General features: G+C 40.2%; 1 protein-coding gene across 1 annotated transcript in view; it reads left to right on the top strand.

Moving 5' to 3' along the window:
• The window catches only part of DMD (dystrophin), a 1,845,074-nt gene that overhangs the window by 1,332,423 nt on the left and 494,526 nt on the right, over nt 1-18,125 (top strand). The window contains exon 48 of the mRNA XM_081807964.1: nt 1,118-1,272. Within this exon, the coding sequence (XP_081664090.1) occupies nt 1,118-1,272 (155 nt within the window). The remainder of the gene's footprint in view (nt 1-1,117; nt 1,273-18,125) is intronic.

Genomic DNA, 18,125 nt, shown 5'->3' on the forward strand with positions numbered 1-18,125 from the left:
GGGGAGGAAGGTGAGTCTCCCCGGATCTGCCGCTTGTTGGGTCCCTGCTGGAGGAGCAGTGGCCCGACTGTGCCTGGGATCGCGGTTTATGACAACCCCGAGCTGAGAGCCCGCGCCTGGGCTCCGCCTCTGCAGCCGGCTTCCCTGCTCCGTTACCTGGGAGCTCTGCCGCACTCAGGCACCCCCGGTCTTTCTGTGACCCCCAGGGTCCTGAGACCATACTGTCCCGCGAGGGTTCCACCCCCCGCTTAGCTACCGGAGCGACGTCCCTCAGTGGAGCAGACTTTTAAAAGTTCCGATTTTGTGCTCCGCGGCTCTATCACTTGCTCCCCCGCGGTCTATCCTCCCGAATATCGCCTCAGATTCACTTCTCTGCACGTCCTACCTTCCAGATAGTGGTCGCTTTTCTGATGAGAGAGTTGTTGCTCTTCTTTTCTTCGATCTCCTGTTGAGTTTGTAGGTGTTCAGATTGGTTTGATCCCTATCCAGCTGAATTCCTGAGAGGAGATGAAATCCAGGTCTCCTACTCCTCTGCCATCTTGCTCTGCCCCTCATTTTATTCTAATTTTAAAGGAGGATATTTATTAAGGTATTATGAATAAACTGGTCCTTTGAAAATGTTCACAACTAGAATAACAGTACTGTTCTTTTGATGTGTGATATTTTCTATATGCAGCTGTAGTTGAATGCCAGTAGATGGCACTAATTACATAAACAATTCAACAATTTAATGAAGGGGGAAAGAAATACATGAGATTTGCTTTTCCATTCAAATTTTGGTATGTCCCATACTCAACAATTATATGGGAGCTTACTTTTATAGTTCTCTACCATGAAAAAAATAATTAAACCCAGTTGATTTCCAATTAATTGGCACTAAATTGAAATACCCAATACTGAGTATTGCTCAAGATGCAGCATTTAAAAAGTTTTGTCATGAAAAGTGGGTTAGTTTATACAGTCATGATTGACTAAATCACGTGGTAGGTTAAAAGTAATCATGTAGACATGTTCTGACCTGAGGATTCAAAAGCTATTTATGCGAAATTTTAAGAAACTACAACTCAAGATTTCGGAGAAAACTGACATTCATTTTCTTTCCCATATGCATCCACAGCAGTTGGCCAAAGACCTCCGCCAGTGGCAGATAAATGTAGATGTTGCAAATGATTTGGCACTGAAACTTCTCCGGGATTATTCTGCAGATGATACCAGAAAAGTTCACATGATAACAGAGAACATCAATGCCTCTTGGGCAAGCATTCATAAAAGGTATGAATGACATTATTTCTGAAACTAGTGTTAGCTGCCATGATGGATGGGTGGTGACACTGGGTGGACCGCGCAGATTTGTTTTCCTGATCCTGCTAAACTGGGGCTTCAGAGGATCCAAGGTGACAAATGCCAAGCAAATACGCAGGCTCGCCTGAATCCTCTAGAATTTTAAAGGTGAGGGACCTGAAGACTGGTGAAATTAAGTGATTTGCCCAGGCAATGATATAACTAAGAGTTTAGACAAACAAAAATACTGATATATAGCCGGAAGAGCCATTTGTCAATATGTTTTGAGAACTCTATCCAAAGAAATATTCTATTCCATAGTGACACATGCTGCCCCATTCTTAATCTGACAAGGAAGTTACTTGGCGTTTCATGATGGGATTATAGCTGTCCATGGTGCCATCATTGCATGTCACTCCACATACTAAATGAGAAAATCCATGCAGTGTCACATGACTCAGAACTTCATTTCCCCTTCCGTATCAATGAAAATTAATAGCTCTTAGAGATACTATCTCCTCAAAGTAGATTCTGTGTCCTTATTATGCACTCCTTTAACCCCATGTGCTTTTCTTTTAATAGCATGTGTCCTAATTTTAAATAAAAACCTGAATTATGTAAATAACTGTTTAATGTTTGTCCTTCATATTAGTCTAAACTCCCTAAGGACAGAGACCCTCTTTCTTTTTTTTTTTTTAAATTATGTTCAGTTAGCCAACATACAGTACATCATTAGTTTTTGATGTAGTGTTCAACGATTCATTATTTGCATATAACACCCAGTGCTCATCACAACATGTGCCCTCCTTAATACCCATCACCTGGTTATCCCATCCCCCCACCCCCTCCCTTCTGTAACCCTCAGTTTGGTTCCTGGAGTCCAGAATCTCTCATGGTTTGAAAGACCCTCTTTCTTATTTGACACATCCTGAGGTCCTGAACCAAGTGATACAATGGGGAGCTGGGAAATACTTGTTGAATGATGACTCTCTTTGCATAATGTAGTTACCTTGTTCATGCTATGGTAACTTAAGGATTATTGGATACTTATTTTTAGTTCTCTCAAAAAACAGGGGCAATTCAGCTCAGGTCATGATCCCAGGAGTCCTGGGATCCAGCCCCCGAGTCGGGCTCCCTGCTCAGGGGGGAGTCTGCTTCTCCATCTCCTTTTACCCCTCCCCACTGCTTATGCACTCTCTCTCTCAAGTAAATAGATAAAATCTTAAAATAAAAACCAGGGGCAAAAAGAGTACCTGTACAGTACTCTTGAGGAAAGCCACAGTGAAATGTAAATAAATTCCAGAAGATGACATGAATTACTGAAGATGTCAGTTAGGTGGCCTTTATTAAGAAGAAAAGGCCTCCATCAGGGGGAGAGAAACCAACAGATTTTGAACTAAGAGCAGAAACTCAGGAGTCACGAGCTGCTGATATGCGGAAACTGAGAAAGCAAGTAAATCTTGAAACTGAGTTAGGAATTAAAGAGTGAAAATTCCTGCGAAACTGGATTTACATCGGTGGCCCTGAGGGAAGAGAGCAGCTCTAGTCTTGAATTCCAGATAGTGGGTGTTCAGATGACCATGGAAAAGAAGTTTCAACCTGAAGTTGGGAGTTACTTTCAGGGCCCTATCACATGGACCCTGGTGGAGAGAGGACAAGCTTGAATAGGGGAGTGATAAATGGAAAAAAAATTCTTAAAGTTACTGCCCCCTCTCAGTGGCAAGGTTTGAATTTTCCAGTTCAAATATAGATCTGGTATCTGTTGAGTTAAATAAGGGCAGATTAGGCTCAGGAAGACTTAGGCATATGTGAGCCAATGGTATCAGAAGCTCAATAGTTAGATCTCAATGGGAAATGCTTGTTTGTCAAAGAGAAGCCTCTTCTTTGAGAAAGCAAATTAAGATCAGAAATCAATTTGGTGAGTTTAGGGAATGTAAGCTAACAAGGGGCCAAAATGAAAACTTGTTTCTGGTACAAACCTAGGGCTTCAGGGAGGTCCTATCCCATCTGTGCAGCTCTTTCTGGAAGCCCCCTGGCTCCACACTCCCATGCTCCTCTGATGTCCAAGCTGCTCTCTTCTTTAAATCACTTCCTCAAGGTCTTGGATTCTTCAGAGGAGGGGCTTCCAGTTTATATTTTTTGACTTGGTCCCTAAAAATCTACCACCTAAAGGAGGTATATAGTTATTTCTCCAATGGCTAAAGTTAAATAGAATGTTAGCCGCCAAATTACATTTTCCACTGGCCCCTACAGAAACTGAAGTCTGCCAAACTAATTTTGACTCATGCCTCTAAAATTCTTCCCTGTGCCTTTCTCACATGTACTCTGTGAAAATGCATCCACTTGTGTCGTTTCACTCCACTAATGACTATCCATTTATGTCATTTGCCGCTGACAATGATTTTGTGACTTTCAGACCTGCATATCCCACTGACTTATTTCCATTTGAATGTCCCTCCAGAATCTCAAACTGAATGAGCCCAAGGCTGAACTCATCTTTGCCCTCTTCCAACCTTTTTCTCCAGATGCAGCCTACTTCTCTTCCCACGATGCCTCTCCAGTGAACGTTACCACAACCCAGTCAGTTGCCAAATAGAAACTCATGCTTGAGTCTTCCTTTTACAAGCCCAATAGCTAAGCTATCACAGAGCTATTTACTGCAGAAATCGCTTTCAAATCCAGCCACTCCTCTTTATCCCTCCTCCTTAACTGTCGAGTTTTGCCTGAGTGACTACATCATTCACCTAACTGGTGTCCCTCCTTCTAGTCTTTCCACTTCCTATCCATTCTCTATGTAAAATGCAGGCTGATCTTTCTAAATATGGTATATTTATGTAGCTCACCCTCCTCTGACTTTTAAAGCCTTTAATGGCTTATCCATTATTTTCTGAAGACAGTCCATACTCCTTTAAATGATTTTGAGGTTGTGTGTGATTTAGCATTTCCTCAAAACTACAGCCTCATTTTCTGCACTTACTCAGTCTCCCCTCCCAGGTGCCCCACACATAATTAAGTAACATTGAGCTATTTTCATTTCCTCGTAGCTATGCTCTGTCTTCTCTACTACCTCCTGACCTGGAATATATGTATTATTCCTTCCTCTTTACCTAGTTAAGTTCTGTTCATTATCCAGGTCTCAGTGTAAATGCCAATTCCTTCGAGAAGCCTTTTCAGTGCACACTCTTTCGGCCCCCTCTATTATAGAGCTTACCTCACTACCTAAGTGTTTGCTGGTCATTGTCTGTTACGAGAATGTTGGCTTTGTGAGGGTATTCCCATGGGCTGCTTGTCCACCCTATTACCTTGCACTTAGCTATGCACATGGTAACTACCCCCAACACATTTATTATTAAATGGGTAAATGAACAAATGAAAAATAACTAACTACAAGTGTTCTGGTGCGCCAATAACTTAACTCAGAAGAAAACTGTCTCCATTAGGATTGCTTTCCATTTCAAATAACAGAAAACCAAAGTTCAGTAGCTTATCTAACGGAGGTTTATTTGTCTCATTTAATGAGTGGTTCAGGGGTAGGCAGATGGCTGACATTGGCTCAATGGCTCAGCGTTGTCAGCCTTGAAGTTTCCATGCTCTCCTTGGTGTCTCCCTGAGAACACATGCATTCCAGCAGGAAGAAAAAGAAGGAGAAGGGGTGGTGCTTGGATCAGGAAAGCAGTGGGTTTCCCAGGAAGTTGAAGATCAGACCTGTGCCACAAAACCACCTCTAGTGGCTAATAATTGGGGTTGAGTCAAACAATAGAGAATGTCTGCCTCAAAGGGGATGGAAAGAATAAACTGGGGAACTGACATGCTGTAGCTGGACAGCATGAGGTTCCCTGGAAAGATAACCAGTCAGATCTTTGAGTAAATAGAGTATATTCATGTAGCTCATATATTCATGTTCATTGTATTTATACAGTATATTTACAGAGGGTCATAAAACAGTGGCCATTTGGGCTTGATGGTTGTTCTGGTCAGTGTGAAAGGTCTTGAGGAGAGCTGGATTCTCTGCTGGCTAATGACACCTTTATACTCGAAGTTCACATTCTGTGTATGCTGTGTGTGTCAGCTACACAGATGAAGCCATATTCTATTTGACTACAGCTTCTCAGCATCTCTTATTTTACATTCTTACAGATCTTGTGCTAGGTAGATAAAGAATAAAAAAACTCTTTATATGATCTTTAGTCTTCTGACCCTTTTATCCAGTGTCTTGCCCAGGTAAACCTAGGAGGAAAGTAACATCATCATCTTCCTCTAGATTCATGCTGTCCAATAGGGGTAGCCAGTAGCCAAGGGTGGCAATTTAAATGTAAATTGAAACTAAATAAAATTTAAAATTCATTTTCTCCATCTCATCAGCCACTGTTTAAGTGCTCAGGAGCCACAGGTAACTAGTGACTTCCCTATTGGACAGTGCAAAAGAGAGCATTTCCATCATCACAAAAAATTTGGTTGGTAGTCCTGCTGCAGATCATCTTTGTCTATGTCCAGCTAAGCAATATAGGGCACACTTACAACAATTTCTTAAAAGTAAAAAGGTGTTGGTTCACATTATTTTATTTCCTTGTTTATACTTTATATCTTCTGTTTGTCCACTTTGTAGAGTTGGTATTTAAAGTCTCGAAAACTACAACTATCACAGGATAGAAACACTTTGACTTTTGTTGTTAATCTTATAAACATAATTTTAAAAGGAGAAATTATTAACATTGATATTTGGGTTATGGAGAAAAAGTATCTCACATCTTTGAAAAGTACCTATAAATAAGACTTTCTAGGTAGAAGGGACTCTGCTGTAAGCATTCAGGTTACATCATTTCTCACAGTTCAGGCTTTACTGCAGAACACTCATGTACTGCCTGCCCTGAAACTTTTCAGTCATATAGAGAAATACGTGCAAAATATCTGTACATTTAGAAGCCTATTTAAAGCAATAAACTCTTCAATGCATTTCCAATTGTTGAATAACACGTAAAAATTGTAACTTGAAAAACCTTGACATTATATACTGACAGGCTGTAGTTTTGAGACATAATCAAAAACAAGAGTGAACTGGGGCACCTGGGTGGCTCAGTCAGTTAAGCTTCTGACTCTTGGTTTCGGCTCAGGTCATGATCTCATAGTCATGGGATCGAGCCCTGCGTCAGCCTCCATGCTCAGCATAGAGTCTGCTTGAGATTCTTTCCCCTCCCCCTCTTCTCTTCCCCCTGCTTGCACGGACACGCATTCTCTCTCTCTCTCTCTCTCTCTCTCTCTCTCAAATAAATAAATGAAATCCTTTAAAAAAGTGAACTAACTTTGTTTTGTATTTTAGTGTTCAGCTTAAGTTTATTAATAGGTCATAAGAACCTTCAAATTCTACCCTGGCTTTGATAGGACCTTTACCATTTCATATGGAGAAATACAAATAGCCACATGTGCCTAAAAGGAATTATCTACCATGCATGATTAAAAGAAAAGGGTACTTCTCAACTAAATTCTGTAGTTTAACAATTCAGATCAGAACATAGATCATCACTGTGACCTATGTAGGAAAATATTTTGTTTTCCTGATCAGATTTCTGATAGAGTCCATGTTAACATAGAAAGCCAGAAACGAGGGCCTCTCCAAGTTCATTTCTTTGTTTTCAACCTCTATGAATAGATATGAATTGGTGAATAAGATAATATTAGATGTGATATTACAAATGATTGTGAGAAGCCTCTAAGGATTAGATTTCAAGGACTGCCATCTGGCTGATGACTTTATGATGATACTGTCATGAGATTTCATTTCCTTCTTTCTATTCCAGGATCACTCTTTAAACAAGAAATGAGCATTAACTCTGAATTGTCTGTCTGTAGCTATATGAGGGCTTCTACATTTACCTACCAGCCAGGAGTGAACTCATCAAGTAGAGTGCCTGGTCCTAGTGTCAGAGGTTTCAGCATGGCTGGAACTTCCTCGCAAAAGCTCCCAGATACCTGAAAAATCTCTCTAGGTTCTAGGAAAAATTTAGTGTGTGTGTGTGTGTATGTGTGTGTGTGTATATATACACACACACACATACACACACACACACATACATGGAAATATGCTCTTCCTCAAAATAACACCTCAGTATTCTCCTGTTCCCCCTAATAATACATTTCACATTTTAATAATCACAATTCATAGTTGATACACTGAAAAATTGTCACCAGTATTCACTGTCTTTGGCAACTGTGAAGCATGCGTAAGTCACTCCTTGCTTCTCTATTCCTAGGTCCTTTCTCTTTTCCACTTTAAAGAAACAAGGAAAGGGAAAAATATTGAGCCCTATTAGGGGTGCAGCAAAGAGCTATTCTAGCTGGACACTGGATCTCTTTCAGATTCTCCAGCATATATTTTAATAACTGTTCTGCTTTTTTCCCTTGGGATCATCAATTTCTCTCTCTTTTTTTTTTTTTCTGGCTTCTCCCCTTCAGCCAACCATCATGTTGAAGTCTCCCTCATTCTACAAGAACTTTCTTAGGAGAGTGTCTTTTCTATACAGCTGTGCTTATTTCCCCTTACCATCATTTTTTTTTTTTTTTTTGGTCAGCTTGAAACCATCAGAATTTTTGAAGCGGTAACTGGGATTACTGTTTCCTATTCTTCAGCTCCTGGTTATGCTTTGACCTACTCCAGTCTGGCTTCTCTGGCACCATCCCCTTGTTTTACTGAAAATGAGGGCTCACTAAGATCATCAGTGACTTTTACAATCCCTAAATGCCCTATTTTCATTTATTCATCTACTTGACTTCATTTTAACATTGGTCCCATCGATCAACTCGACTGGTTAAAACTTTCCCTTCCTTGGTTTCCAGAATGATGTTGTCTTACAGTTCTCCTGTTTTTCTAGTCTTATAGTAAGAGTGAGGTCCTTGGCACAATGCGTGGTACATAGTAAGAGCTCAGTAAATGTCATCTGTCAAAAATATCATAAGAGTTCATTCACTCACTCAATGAATATTTTGGTGCTAGGCAGGCTCAGTTCTTGGTACTCTGTATACGGCAATGAAAATCCCTACCCTCGTGAAGCTTTTATTTGGGGAAGGAGAAGGTGCGAAACAGACATTAACAAGTAAGAAAGTTAAATATATGGGATTTTAAATTGTGATCCGTGCAATGTGGAAAGAAAGAAGGAAAGGAGCTGAGAATAGGTGTGTGTGGTGGAAGTGAAGTGTGGTTATTTAAATATGGTGGTTAAGGAAAGTCTGACAGAAAGGGTGATGTTTAAACAAAATGCAAAGGACCTGAGGATGGCAGCCATGTGGATAATTGGAAGAAAAACATTTCAGGAGGTACTAGTAAGTGGCAATGCCATGAGGCAGGAGTCTTCTTGGCCTTTTTGGATGAACCCTCAAGAGACCAGTGTACCAGGAAGGGATCACATAAGCAGGAGTATAGCAGACAAGGAGTTCAGAGAGATAAGAAGAATCTGGTTACATCAGGCCTTCTGGCTCCCTCAGAGGACTTTCGCTTTCACATTGAATGAGATGGGACCTGGGAGGGTTTTGAGCAGTGGAATGGCATGTTTTTACTCACCTAGCCCCTCTGTTTACTGTAATACACTGAAGGGAAATAGTGAAACCACTAGGAAACTGTTGTCATAATTCCCTCAAGAGATGACTGTGGTCTAGGTCAGAATAGGAGAAGTGAATGTAGTAAGAAGTGGTTGGATTCCACTCTATGTTGAGGACAGAGCCCAAAAAGTTTTCTAATGCATTAGATTTAGGTGTGAAAGAAACAGGAATCCAAGAAGACTGCAGAGTTTTTACCCAAACAACTGGAAGATGGGGCGCTCATTTTACTAAGATGGAGAAGACATCAAAAGCAATGTATTGGGGCACCTGGGTGGTTCAGTCAGTTAAGTGTCTGACTCTTGATTTTGGCTCAGGTCATGATCTCAGGGTTGTGAGATCCAGCTCCGTGTCAGGCTCTGCGCTCAGAAGGGAATGCTTCAGATTGTCAATCTCCCTCTCCCTTTCCCCTGCTGCTCTCTCTCTCTCTCTCTCTCTCTCTCTCAAGTAATAAATAAATAAATCTTTAGGAAAAAAAGCAACACATCCTAGGAAGAAGATGGGGACATGTTACTTTTGATGTGTCTGTCATGCATCCAGGTGGAGATATGGAGTAGTTAGCTGGATATAAAATCTTAAATTCCAAGGAATGGTCATGACTCGAGATACAAATTTGGGAGTTGTAACAATAATCTATACAGGCTATCTTCGCTCTATACATCCCTTAAATGTTGCTGTTCCATTTTTAATTCTTTCTCTTCTCTATACACATTTCAAGTACCTTCATCTGTTGGTTTCAGCTACCATTAAGACTTCTCAGTTTTTATTTCCATCTTCCATCTTTCTCCCAATCTCCAGAACTGTACTTACAGCCATCTCCCATGTGTTTCCATCTGCCTATCCTACAAGCTGCAAAATATCTAAAGGTGAAGTCATTATCTGCCCCTAAAATGATGCTTGAGTTTCTGTATTTTCAGTGTAGTTTAATTACTTAATCATCTCTAAAACTGGAAACCTAAGAATTCCTTCTACCTTTCCCTCCCTCTCTCTTCTCTACTTTTTTTGATACATTTATTAAATTGGCTTCTACACTATGTGAATTCTACTTCAAAAATTGCTCTACAAACTAGCCCCTTTTCTTCGTCCCTATTGCCAGCTCATCCTAGAGCTTGTCCATATTCTACCTCAGAGACTGTAACTGCCTTTGCTCTGTGCTCCCAGCCATTGGGTCTCCACACTCATCTGGCCTTCATGCTGGCCTCAGAGTGATTTTCCTTAAAATTAATCTTCTGGTTTCCCTTTGCTCCCAGTTCTCTTTTCCCTCCTGAGACCTGATGGATGATATTTACATATGTGATATACTCCCAAAAGCATACCGAAATTTTTCTGAAAATAAAAACAAAGAAGTCAATAAATAAACTTGATGTTTTTTTTAGGCAAGAAAAGCAAATGGTATCACAAATTTTTGCTTGTTTGGCAAAATTTTTGCTTGTTTGTTTATTTACCAGAGGGACAGGCATGTGAACTTCATAAAAGAGGCCTATGTTCTATCCACAAATGCTGGCCCTTATAAAAGCATTTTTAGAATTCTTTTTCTGGAACTACCTGGGGACTATTTTATGAGCATCAGGAGATTGTCGTATTATTGTATAGCCACGCCTTGTGTTTGCTCAGTAATTGTACTCAGTAATCGTGAACTGAATGAAATAATTAATCAGATGTTGGGCACCAAATGGCTTTGGATTAGTCCCCAAAATGTAAAGTGAAGATTTGCTGCTGCCCTTGAAGCTATGTAAAGAATGTGATATGATGCTAACAGGACGTTTGTTTAAAATACAACCTCTTATTAAGTCAGGGACTGCTTGTGATATATTTGAAGCATCGTCATAAATATTAAAGCAACAAATGACCCTAAGAACACCAGCTCAAACTTCTCAATTTAGAGTCTCCTATTTTTAATCCCTCTCATGCGAAATATACTATCTAGTCCATCTTAAGGACTAAAAGGCTTTGGTGCATTAAAATATCCAATCCCTTAGCAACTCCTTTAGGTATGCTTCTTTTGGCAGAATGAGCAAGTTTCTTTTGGCTCTTCAACAGAGAGATGTGTATATAGTTATAAGGCCCTCTGCTTTTTATACTGCTGAGACCCAATCTTTCCAAGTGATTGTGAAGCACAAGAATTCTCGCCATGTTACAATCGGGTAATATAATACCTGTAATGCAAAACCTTGGGGCGCTGGGCCAGGGAGTATCATGATCCATACAGATCTAAAATGTTCTTGGTCTTAACTGCCTGCTTCATTTTATGTCATCTCCTTTAAAGTAATTAGAATGTTTTTAGCTTACAGAGATTGCACACAAACGGAGAGATTTGGAACCATATCATTGGTGATTTACTGGTGTGGAAAATTACCCGGTGATGTAGCCAAATAGCCATTTGCATTCTACCCCAGTCGCTCAGTCCTAAACCAGACTCCACCAGCACACCAAAATAGATGCTTGGAAATGCCCCTGAGTACAGTTTACCCATGAAAAGACTCCAAAACTAAAGATAACTTATAATTGTTTCCTAAAGGAAAATTATAGGTCACAGATGGACCTTTCTTATCTTCAATCATAAATTCAATATTTTGGTGTCTAAAATTAAAACAAATGGGAGAAAGTTTCCCTTACTTGGCTTCATTGAACCCTTAATGTTAGCGACAGTGTCCATGATATTACTTTTCAATGATATTCATAGTTTGAATTTTCTTTGTGTTGCTATCACTCTCAAAAAAAAACTTGTTCAAAATGCTTAGTAAAATGTATACATGAGCTAGAGTTTATTTTTATTAAGTTATTTTAATAAATGGATAGAATCATCACTTGACTTGTAATTTTATCTCATTCTAACCTATAGTTCAGGGATCTTTTGGCTTTATTCAGTTTAAAATAGGAATTTAGGGGCCTGGGTGGCTCAGTCAGTTAAGCATCTGCTTTTGGCTCAGGTCATGATCCCAGGGTCCTGGGATCGAGCCCCCTGTCAGCCTCCCTGCTCAGTGGGGAGTCTGCTTCTCCCTCTGGCCCTGCCCCTGCTTTCGTTCTCTCTCTCACACTCTCTCTTGTGCGCACGCTCTCTCTCTAATAAATAAATAAAATCTACATCAAAAACTAATGAGGTAATGTAAGGTGATTAACATAACATAATAAAATAAAATTTAAAAAGAAAAAAAAAAAAGATGTTCAGTTCCCACCACAGAATGCTTTTTTAAGTTAAATAAATAAATAAATAAATAAAATCTTCAAAAAATAAATAAAATAGGAATTTAGTTTTTTTTTCTATTAACGATGAATTTAAATGCATTCCTTATTTCTAAAAATTAAGCAAGACAGATATTGGTGAGTTTTGTGAAATTTCATCTTCTCAGTTTTTCCCCTAAAAGGGGGTCATGTAAGCAGTTCTGGGTGCTGATCAACAGCTGTGCTTTTGCGCAGCCTCCTTTTACCAGTTGGGAAACCTGATACCATCCCTGGCTTAGCGAAGCCAAGAGCCTGGCTCCGGTCCTTCATCTTGCACCGAACATTTTCAGATTCTCGAGCCAAGCGAAGTCTCAACTGACGGCCACTCCTGACTTCCTGTCCCAGAGCCACACAGCCCCGTGCCTTCAACTCTGCGTGCCGTTTTCTGTCTCTCTGCCCTTTCTGACCCACGGGGTTCTTTATCTTGCTTCTGAGCTCAGATTGTACCCCGTTTGAAGTTCTGCTTTGATACTGTATCTACCATTGTTTTGTGTTTAGAAGCCTCTTTTGTATTTTGAAAGCATTTTCCCTGATACAAAGTGAAATGTATTTGTGGAAGGAAACGTTTTAAATTGAGAGCTAGAGAATGACCCTTCACATGTTTTAACATTTCCTTTCATCCTATGGCTGTAAATATATTTTTGGCCCATCTTTATTTTACTTCTTCCCAACGTATTAACCGTCAGAAGTACTTTCAGATACTTTTTTTTATTCCTTGAAAAATTCCCTACTACATTTTTATTAGTAAGGTAATGTGCAGGTAATATCTTTTCAAGAAAAAATATGGGGGGGCGCCTGGGTGGCTCAGTTGGTTAAGCGACTGCCTTCGGCTCAGGTCATGATCCTGGAGTCCCTGGATCGAGTCCCGCATCGGGCTCCCTGCTCAGCAGGGAGTCTGCTTTGCCCTCTGACCCTATCCCCTCTCATGTGTTCTCTCTCATTCTCTCTCAAATAAATAAATAAAATCTTTAAAAAAAAAAAAAAAGAAAAAATATGGGGGAGGATACTTCCTTGAGGTATATGGTGACTCACTAAATAGCCAGGAACAAAAGTAATACCCTCATGCTTCCAGCCAGTACTTAATGCTCTGGCCATGCTGCTTAGTGTCGGTATTCACCCGAACAGGAAAACCATTTCCATTAGCCGGTAAATCACTTGCCCATGCAGAGCAGCCATTGTGTGTTCTAAGTATCCTCTAAGATTCAGCTTCACAGTTAGCTTCATCAGATCCCAATGTGACACTCATGACATCACTCTGTGTCCAGCCAGTGTCCTCATGCCACAGAGCATTTAAAACAAGGCAACCCGCTCTACCCCAAGCACCTGTGGAGATCATAACCTACATCGCCTAGACTGATGGCGACGCACACAATTCCTGAGGAGTTCTGTTTTTCTTCTGTATCACAAGTAATTTTAGGTCTACCTTGTGAAACTGAGTTAGGTATTGAATATCCATCTTATCACAATGTCTTTTTAAAAATATTGAAGTGAGACAAACCCTCCACTAAAATGCCCAAATACAACTTTCATCCTGAGGCAAATTAAATAAATAATAACCACGAATTCATGATTATTTATGATTTTCATGGGGTTTTTGATGGTGAGATGTGATTTATTAATACGTAATGTGTAAGGAGTGCCTAAGTTGCCTATTAACATAGGACAGCTAAAATGATATTGTTCTTTTTAGTTATCGGTATAAGCTACTGACCTCTCCTTAGAGCTGGTGTTCTAAACCAAAATCTCTGATTCTGAGGCCTGGGCTCCCTTCATTGCTGTTTATTGGATACATATCAACTTGGAAGGAGGTTCTGGCAGCTTTTCACAGTAATCTAATCTCAGCTCTGTCCTCTTCAATATTTTCATCAGTGACTTGGATGAAGATGTAGATAGCATTCTTATCAAATTTGCCAATGACACAAAGCAGGAAGAAGTAGCAAATACAGTAGACAAGAGTATCAGGAGCCAAAAAGATTTCAACAAATTGGAGGCTGAATATTGAAAGACGAAATGGAAATAGAAGGCACTACACTTGTGTTTAAAAGAAAACTAAAATAAAAATAAAATCCAACTGACTTAGACAGGGCTCCCTGGAAACGGGGGAGAAAAACTCCCTAAGGTGGAGAGTTGTGGGCAGAAGGTTTGTTGAAGAGTGTTTCCGTGAGATACGTGTAGAAGGCTGTGACAGAGGTGGGATTGGACAGAGAGAAAAGCTAACCTGCAATGAACCTGAGGCCTCAACAGATTCACAGGGGAGCTCTGGAAATTGCAGGACACTTTCAGAGACATCCTGAATTGAGGCAAGGAGGCTGGGCCCTTGTACTCTAGAGCCAGCCACTCATTGGTTCTGGGTTGCCCAGTGGGAGAGGACAACCTTGGATAAAATTACCTACAGCTGAGGGCAATTTCCAGTGAGAGACGCAGCTGTGAGCAGTTAGCAGCCAATATTCCCACCAGCTAGAGCATGGGGTCTTGGCAGAGTATCAAGATATACAATACCCCAGTGTGACTCCAAGTGTGGTCCTTGGACTAGCTCATTGGTATCACCTATGAGCTTGATAGAAATGCACATGCATGGGTCCTACCCCATCCTACTAAATCCCTGGGGATGGGGCCCAGAAAACTTTTAACAAGCTGTCCAGTCTCCAAGCCATTTCTAAGCATATTAAGTTGGAGAACCACTGCACGATGCCAACCAAAAACATTCAGAAACGGGGAACAACACAGGGCATTTACTGACAGTAATCTCTCCCTCCTTCACTCCTGCCTCCCTCCCCCCACACACAGCAATAAAGCAATGATGAAGGAAAACTATGGGGACATTAGCCTAGGTAAATTCAAGCGTATAATGTAGTCATAAGAACTTGCATTTCATCTCAGTAGAGAAAGGAATTTTGTGACAGAGCTATCCAGAGATGGAACAGGCCACCTTATAAGGTTGTAGAAGTATTCAAGAACAGGTTGGGGAACCTTGGTATAATAATTTCAAGCATGCAGGACACATGACTTTAGCATCCTGATCTTCCTCATATACTCTTCCTCTAGACGTGTTTTTTTTTCCCCAAATAGGGTTCTGCCAGAACTAGTTCCATTTTATCTTAATAAGTGTTAAGAAAGGGTTCTATGGTCCAAAACAAAGTTTAGGTACTATCAGGTTAAGTAAAGGTAAACAAACTTCTGTAGAATTAATCAGACTTTTTATTAGAGTGTATGCATTGTGAATAAACAAAGTATGTGTGTTCGGGAAGGTGTGGGAAAAGGGATATTCTATATGGTATGTATTTCTTCTAAAACTTTGACCATGGAACCAATTTATCAAGAAGAGCCTTACATGACACTATAGCATCTGATCCAATAATTATTCTATTATAAAATAATTATATATATTATAAAATTATAATTAACTCAATAAGCATTTGTAAGGTAGCATAGCATCTAGCCCAGACCACTGAGTAGAGATCATTTTGCTGTGAGTTCCCTGGGTAGTATTCTCATGCACCATTAGTTCAGCTCTTTAGTGGGGCATAAGCCTATAAATTTGCCATAAGGGAAGTAGTAGTATTCTACCTTTGACTCTACTCGGACATCTTTTCTCTTGTTCCCTTGGGACTATTATTGTCACCTTATATTCTGTTAGAAGCTTAGGGGCTTTTTCTGGAAATATTCATAGATGAAAGGTAGATAGATAGATAGATAGACAGATAGGCGATAGATAGATAAGGGAGAGGTAGGGCAGAGAGGGAGAGAGCAAGAAAGAAGAGGAGGAAGAGGAGCAGAAGGAGGAAAAGGAGCAGGATGATGGTGATGATGATAAAGAGAGAGAAAGAGAGTTCGATTCTCTGGTACAGCATATATGACTCGTACTGAATCTGTTTTCCTGAGACTTTCCACAATGAGAATGGAGGGGAGGTCATTTAGAAATCACAGAAGTAGTCTAGGATACCTTTAGTAAAAGTAGTCTCCATTTTAGCAAATAGCAATAAACAATAGAGTCTATTATAATTGCTAGCATCTGCTAATAAGGTTTTTTTTTTCCTGAAACAAACTCCATTAACCCTCCTTGATACTCTATTCTTGTCAACATTTTAATAGCATGGGACTAACTCTTATAATTTTTTTCCCACACAAAACATATAATCCACAACCTGCTAATGATTACATTTAGCCTAATTGTTAGGTTGCTGCAGAAAAATTTACCCTGGCAGTTAGACAATTCTAGAAGCCCAGCCAAGCATTTGGTGTGTGTGAATCAGCCTTCATATACTTCTCATATAGAGTGGCCAGTTAGCCAACCCATCTCACTTGGCATCCATTCCTGATGGATAGACCTGGTCTACTCTGAGGAGAGGCCAGGGCTTTTCAGCAGAGCAGTCTGGAGAACATCATTTGAGCTCAAAGTTCTAGCAGGATTTTGTAGACTCCTTGGCAAGCCACTGGCTTGGGACTCCCTCTACATCACAGGCCCTTGATTGCTAGAGTAGGGCAGGCTGCTCAGGCTGAGTTCTGCCCTTTCTTGTCAAAGGACGAGCAGGTAGACAGACATCTTTATAATTTGCTGGCCCACATTCCAAATGAGTGTAACGTTTTACAGGCCTGAGTTAACCTTTTCTAAATCTTCATCGCCAATTTCAGCATCCCAATATTTATAACTCAGATAAAGATACCAAGGTACAGAAAGTCTGTGACTTTCCCAACCATAAAACCTGAGCTTTTTGGCAATTCTGACAAAGAGATGATTTTTGTAGTTGAAGGAACAGAATGAAGTCTTCTTCCTATGTTTACATGGCTGCATCATTTACATGATGTTGAGTTCTCTAATTCTTGGAGAATTTTCTCATGTAGGGTCAGTTGTCACTTTTTAATACTTAAGATAGTTCTGCTAGCTCTTCTGTACCTTTGCCAGCATCGTTAAAATGACTGGCTCTGAGAGGGCATCTAAGCAAGTATTTGCCATTCTTCCTGGAAAAACAAGCACCTCTCCATCTCCCTTACCCGTAATTTGAAGTTTTGCCAACTTCTACTTTTGAAAATGAGTTATCTGGTAGAGCCTTATGATTCTTACTACGAAAGAAAAAAGTTGGACTCAAACAGTGACAGTTACATGTGCACTAGTGTGATTACTACCTAATGAAAATATCTAAAATGAAGAGACTGATATGGATATACATTGGCTATTTTCAAATTAATTGCTTTGGTAAAAAATAAACACTCACTCTTGGCCAGATACTGCAGTAGGTGTTGGGGATGGTGAACAAATTCTCCTTGAATAAATATCCCACTCACAAAGCAAATAGGCAGTTTTATTAGTCCTAACACCAAGGCTATTGATTGCATCACTTTTTTTTTTTTTATTTTATTATGTTATGTTAGTCACCATACAATACATCATTAGTTTTTGATGTAGTGATCCACGGTTCATTGTTTTCGTATAACACCCAGTGCTCCGTGCAGTACGTGCCCTCCTTAATCCCCATAACTGGGCTAACCAATCCCCCCTCCCCTCTAAAATCCTCAGATTGTTTCTAAGAGTCCATAGTCTCTTGTGGTTCATCTCTCCCTCTGATTTGCCCTCCTTCATTTTTCCCTTCCTTCCCCTAATGTCCTCCATGTTCTTCCTTATGTTCCACAAATAAGTGAAACCATATGATAATTGACTTTCTCTGCTTGACTTATTTCACTTAGCATAATCTCCTCCAGTCCCATCCATGTTGATGTAAAAGTTGGGTATTCATCCTTTCTGATGGCTGAGTAATATTCCATTGTATATATGGACCATATCTTCTTTATCCATTCATCTGTTGAAGGGCATCTTGGCTCTTTCCACAATGAGGCTATTGCAGACATTGCTGCTATGAACATCGGGGTGCCTATGGCCCTTCTTTTCACTACATCTGTGTCTTTGGGGTAAATACCCAGGAGTGCCATTGCTGGGTCATAGGGTAGCCCTATTTTTAATTTTTTGAGGCACCTCCACACTGTTTTCCAAAGTGGCTGTACCAACTTGCATTCCCACTAACAGTGTAAGAGGGTTCCCC

The sequence above is a fragment of the Leptonychotes weddellii genome, chromosome X (assembly GCF_054177405.1).
Source record: "Leptonychotes weddellii isolate Sample4059 chromosome X, ASM5417740v2, whole genome shotgun sequence".
NCBI lineage: Eukaryota > Metazoa > Chordata > Mammalia > Carnivora > Phocidae > Leptonychotes > Leptonychotes weddellii.